The sequence below is a fragment of the Papaver somniferum genome, chromosome 3 (assembly GCF_003573695.1).
Source record: "Papaver somniferum cultivar HN1 chromosome 3, ASM357369v1, whole genome shotgun sequence".
Classification (NCBI taxonomy): domain Eukaryota; kingdom Viridiplantae; phylum Streptophyta; class Magnoliopsida; order Ranunculales; family Papaveraceae; genus Papaver; species Papaver somniferum.
The window spans coordinates 182,365,963-182,371,702 of record NC_039360.1 but is presented as its reverse complement, the minus strand read 5'-3'; the positions used below and the strand labels follow the sequence as shown (position 1 = coordinate 182,371,702).

Below are 5,740 nucleotides of genomic sequence, written 5' to 3'. Positions count from 1 at the left end.
TATCTCTTGTGAGGACAAATCTGAACCGCCACTTACATAGACAAAGTTAGCCAAACTGTGCTTTATATTCTTAAATAAATTAGCTATACAAACTGATAGTATATTTAAAAATCATTACAACAGACGTATATAAATTAGCTAGTCCCGGACTCCCACTGGAGTTGCTCTCAGGGACTAAATTGTCATTTCCCAAAACGATGGGAAACAAGTTCCCGCAGTCCCCACTTTTCTCAGAACAGTCACACTAGCTCTGTCCCTGGCACAGTGGGACTTAAGTCTCAAATCTAACGAGTAGGATTTAGTTATCCAGGGCGAGTTTGCGTTCTTTCCCCAACCATTACCACTAAACATGATGGAACTCAACTTTTCGGCAACGGTGAGAGCCTATATGTTCCTACTTCTCCTTCTCTAATGATTTTCCCAGTAACTTCTGGAATTTCTATGAAATTCAGTTTCCTAAATGTTATCTTTATTTGTCAATAATTAGATATATGCAGCTTTAATCTTATCTCTACTGTGATATTGTTGTTTTCTTGGAGTAACTTAATGGTTAGACCATCTAAACCTTTTAGGTCTGAATTTGGAATGTTTCAGGTTTTGTGATGGTTCTTGTTTTGTTATCTGAGGTTGACAATCAATATAACATGGAATTGTTTTGTTTATTCCGACCAATAAAGAAAGATATACTTACTATTGACATATATTTAGGTCACATTTCTTTTGAACATGGAATTGTTTCTTATTACAGTTCACTTGGTTTACATATCAATTTTTTTTCTTTTTACTGGATTGGTTTTCTTTTCACTGATATTCCGAAGTATTGAAATTTCAGGCAAATATATCAGCAATTAGATGTTTCTTACATATCAAGAGAGATCAGGCAAAACAAATTTCATCGTGTTCTTTTCCTAATGTTCAACCATGCAAGGCATTTAAATTTGTATGCGTAGCTGCAAAGAAAAGACAAGGTTTTGGGCCCGAACCTACTGAAAAAGAGAAGGTAGAGTGTTAATATCCCTATATCTATTTGTTGGAAATCTAGTGCAGTTCTCTCTATCTAAATTACGACAACATTTGAGTGTTTCACCTTGTCTCCTGATATTTGAGATTTTCAGAATTGTACATGACTTTGTATTCACTACCCTCAGAAAGGTGCTTTTTATAAAGAGTGGAGATAAGCAATTGGTTCCATTATACTCCATATGACATAATTGCAATTTCTGGTACTCACATTTCCAAATTTTGTGAATTTATCGCTTGCTTATGTATCTACAGACTAACAAAGGCAAAGCTCCGAGGGAGACTACCACTTTAGGTTCTCAGTCAAGGTACGAGGTATTAAAGTATTTATATTTCCATTAGCTGGTCAAAATAATAGAAATTGGGTAAACTATTTTGTTATATCGTCTACGTTAAAATGTCAACTTTATTCAATAATGCTAGACAGTGTTGTTGTCTCTTGATGCAGAATTTCAATGACCAATTCACCTGGCATACCTGTTAATGGTAAGCGCATTTTCTCTTTTGTGATTGCTTGTTGGACTATTTCATTGCATCTGCTTTGTATATTAACTTTGAGGGATGCTTTTAAGAGTGCACCAATTACCTGTTCCTTACTATGAAATATTTTTCTTCGTAGAAAAACCTGGTGTCAGTCCACCTGGCGGAAAATCTACCAGTAAAATCGTGTTAGACCGTGAGTTTGAGCAGCGTCTGGAAACTGTTAGAAGGTTTGAGGATACCAACTTAATAGCCTATTTTCGTTTATAAACACACGCTAGTATGGTAGTTAGCGAGCGTCTGGAAATAGGAAAATTACCACGGCTTTGAATATCTCTATTCTACTCAGATCTGCGCTTAAACAGAAAAAAATAGAGAAAAGCATTGAATATGGAGCAATTGACTATGATGCACCAATTGAGCCAGCAAAAGATAAAGTTGGACTTGGTACCACAGTAAGGCCTTGACAGGTTCAATTGCGTTACATAACCTCAAAAATTGTAACTTTCAGGTTGTGACTAGGAACGCTAATTGAAATTTGATTCTTAAATAGGTTGGAGTAGGCGTGGCGGTTGTAGTTTTTGGTCTGGTGTTTGCTCTTGGAGATTTTCTTCCATCTGTAAGGTATGCATGAAGCGTTATCATCTGTTTTATTAATAATGCTCTTTTTTAATCCTGTTGATTGGAAGGGTCACACAACTTACCAAATTATCTCCTACCAAATGGGAACTTACAACTTTCTATCTGATGGAATTTCAATGCTTTGTAGTTTGTACTTCATGAACATGGTAGTAATCCGATTTTGATTTACTGAAGTTACCACTTTCTTTCAGTTCAAACCCCAAGGAGGAGGCTGCAATAGTCGGAAGCAAACTTACGGGAGAACAAAAAACGGCTCTTCAGGTAAAACTCTAAGAAATTCTTGGAATCACCTCTTGAGCTCGTGTAAGTTTGGTTGCACATGTATCTTTTATAACACAAGTAACATGGTACTCTTATATATGCCATATTGAGTATATTTGCACATCCATGTCTTCTCCCAAGGGCAATCCTTAAAGGTGGTTTATGGGGGGAAAAAAAGAAAGAAGTGAGATATACAGTATTAATTAGATGGGGATCAATTATCAAGCTAAATCATACTGTGATTAACAATTTGAGTTGGATTTTTAGATTCAGGACCGTCCTATGTTCTCAATAAGTCAATTACTGATAGAAAAAGGTTAACGTTGTGCATTCTTTTGTTGTGAAATGTTTGTGCGAGATGGTGCTGATGCAATTGTATCTCTTAGTTCATTTCAGTCATGTTTTCAGTTAATGTTGTGCATCCATTGTGAAATGTTCGTGTGGGACGGTGCTCATGCAATTCTGTCTCTTAGTTCATTACAGGCATATTTTCTTATTAGTGTCATATGGTTGTTATAGTTACATCTTGGCATCTTCTTCCCCTTCAGTGATGATGAGTTTTGTGTTTTTATTTTCTGCACTTTGTATTCAGATTAAAAAGATCTATTGATATCTCAGCTCCTAATTTATGGCAGACTAGGCTGCGAGAATATGAGGCAACACTCACTAGCTCCCCCAAAGACCCAACTGCACTTGAAGTAAGTAGCGTCTTACAAAGTTAATTCATATGAAACTGCTCAGGTTTTCTTTTGTTTACGCATTTTTTTCTTCTTGAAATTTAAACCAAACTATCAGGAAACTGCTTTTAATATTACTACAGTTCCTAAATTAATATGAGATTCTATGTCCTTCCAGTAACTACTGAAACCAAATTCAAACACTCTAAACACTAATGTTCCACATACTTAATGACTCTGAATTTATCCATGGTTCTTTGTGCTATCACCTTCTACTTACCAGTAGTCTAATAACAGAGCCCTGACATATAAGATAAATTTAAGTTATAGTTCTCTTTAACTTAAAAACTAGTGGTCTTGCAGGGAGCAGCAGTAACACTTTCAGAATTAGGAGAATATAATCGAGCAGCTTCTTTCCTTGAAAGTTTGGCAAAGGTTCATTCTACTTTTTAACACCCCAACAAATGCTTAAGCATCTGATCAGCAAAAATTTCTCACTGCAATTTACTAAGTAGTTTTCGAACATTGAACAACCAACTGTTTTAAAATTTTGAGCTTCTTTTGCAGGAAAAGCCAGACGATCCTGATGTATATCGCTTACTGGGTGAAGTTAAATATGAGCTCGGGGATCATGAAGGGAGCGCTGCTGCTTATAGGAGCTCTGCATCTGTCAGTAATTTCTGTCCACAGAAGAAAAATGAGTTCAAATTATTCTTGGTTTTAGACCACCACGAAAATCTTTTCTTTTGCATGTTACTAGATATTTATCAGTATGTTCCTCGTAGTGTACATATCAATCTGTTGTTATGAGAACTTTGAAAAAAATCTCTCTCAAATGAAACGTTATATGGTACTTACCTTGTTGATACGTTTCTTGCTATGAGTGCAGGTATCCAAAACTCTGGATTTTGAAATTCTGCGCGGTCTAACGAATACACTCCTAGCTGCTAAGAAACCAGACGAGGTTTGTTAGCAAAATTCTGTGATAAATTTTTTAACAAAGCTCTTTAAGCATAAATGATGTGTTGGTAACTTTAAACCTTGTATAATTTACTTGTAGGCTGTCCAAGTGCTACTTGCTGCACGTGAAAATCTGAATCCAGGAAACTCAAATGGTTTTGATGCTCAGGCTGCTGTTAGGGGCAACCTAGAACAGGAAATCATGAAGGTTGATCCCATTCAAGTGAGTTAATCAAATTTTTTGAATTCCTGAAGTTATGCCTAGTCTGGAAATGATTGAGCTTTTATATTGGTCAGTTAAGTATTCGTTGACTTTCTGAATCTTGGTATGAGGGTAATTATCAGGTCGAGTTACTCCTTGGGAAAGCTTACTCTGACTGGGGCCACGTTAGTGATGCTGTTACTGTTTATGATCAACTCATCTCTGCACATCCTGATGACTTCCGAGGCTACTTGGCAAAGGTTCCTTGTCTTTACATTTTTTTTCCCTTTCCTGTTATTAGGTTTATATTTTTCTTTTACTTTATTTTAACGTGTTCGGCATAGTTTCTGCCTTTATATATTTAAGTGTTCCATCTGGGTGTCAACATATAGATTCCAGCTCCGTTACTTGTTACTTGTCTATCCAGAACCTGATACTAAAAGAACCAATCGTACTTTTTTATTTCATTAGGGAATATATTTTTCATGTGAATTTTTTTCTTTGATGTTTCTGCAGGGAATTATTTTGAAACAAAATGGTAAGGTTGGGGATGCAGAAAGGATGTTTATTCAAGTGAGTATTAAGAACCATGTTTGTCTAGTTAATAAATTCTAGTGATTTGGTGAACCGGTATTACTTCTCGTAGTACGTTTAGCGTCGTCTCAGCTTATGATTTGTGGTTAAAAAATCTCAATTTTTGTTGCTTACATTTATACTTGTGACAGGCACGGTTCTTCGCGCCAGAGAAAGCAAAAGCATTTGTGGACCGCTATTCACAATAACAATCTCTCTGACTTTGTGTGTATATGTATATGTATTGACACATAAGAACGGAGCCTGCAGTAAACTGAACCATTCAGCCTGCAAGCTGGAGATTCTGAACTGTTGATTAGTTTGTGCCATCTCAACTCAGACCATGTTTCGCAGTGTGGATCTCAATTCCTACTATTATTAGGAAAAAGGGTGTTTTGTTGGGACTTTTAACTTAAATATCTCCTGGTACAAAAGCAAAGTAGTAATAATATGAGGTCAATTTGTTAAGTGGTGTCCTAAGTGTGACATGTTCCAATTCATGTAACCAGGTGCCCTCTACTAGTCAAATGAAAGGCGAGTTTGGTATTGTTGTGAGTTTTATAGAAGCGATTTTCTATCGTGTTGTGTTACTGTGTTGTGCTGTGAAGATAAAGCAGTTGGACGTTTGGTAAACTATAAATACGTAAAGTGTGGTATAACCAATAAATCGTAAATTCTGCTTGGTAAATTGTTATGTTGAAGTGGTTACGATGTGATTAATGACGAAAATAGATATGCTTTAAAATTATTTTTAAATGACATCTATTAATAATAAAATATATTTTTCATTTTGATTATTCTTTAAATAAATATAAAAATTAAGATAATCTTTTATTTATGTTTTAATCATTTAATTAATTTAACTTAATTTAAATTTTTATTATTGGATTATTATATTATTTTATACAAAAAATATTATTAGTGA

At 35.2% G+C, this 5,740-nt stretch overlaps 1 protein-coding gene across 3 annotated transcripts; it reads left to right on the top strand.

The window, feature by feature from the left end:
- The first annotated feature begins 220 nt into the window (after window positions 1–220).
- LOC113358216 lies at window positions 221–5,503 on the top strand. 3 transcript variants are annotated; one of them, XM_026601753.1, is made up of 16 exons: window positions 221–376; window positions 833–1,000; window positions 1,276–1,328; window positions 1,469–1,506; window positions 1,640–1,730; window positions 1,850–1,955; window positions 2,054–2,124; window positions 2,334–2,403; window positions 3,039–3,101; window positions 3,444–3,515; window positions 3,648–3,749; window positions 3,970–4,044; window positions 4,141–4,263; window positions 4,386–4,502; window positions 4,759–4,815; window positions 4,968–5,503. In XM_026601753.1, exons 1-16 carry the CDS (start codon window positions 350–352, stop codon window positions 5,022–5,024), a joined length of 1,290 nt encoding a protein of 429 aa, XP_026457538.1. In that variant the 5' UTR covers window positions 221–349; the 3' UTR covers window positions 5,025–5,503. The 3 variants fall into 3 exon arrangements, with proteins under 3 accessions (XP_026457538.1, XP_026457537.1, XP_026457539.1); XM_026601752.1 differs by having other exon boundaries at window positions 4,368–4,502; XM_026601754.1 differs by lacking the exon at window positions 221–376 and adding an exon at window positions 408–549 and having other exon boundaries at window positions 4,368–4,502.
- Window positions 5,504–5,740: the final 237 nt, after the last annotated feature.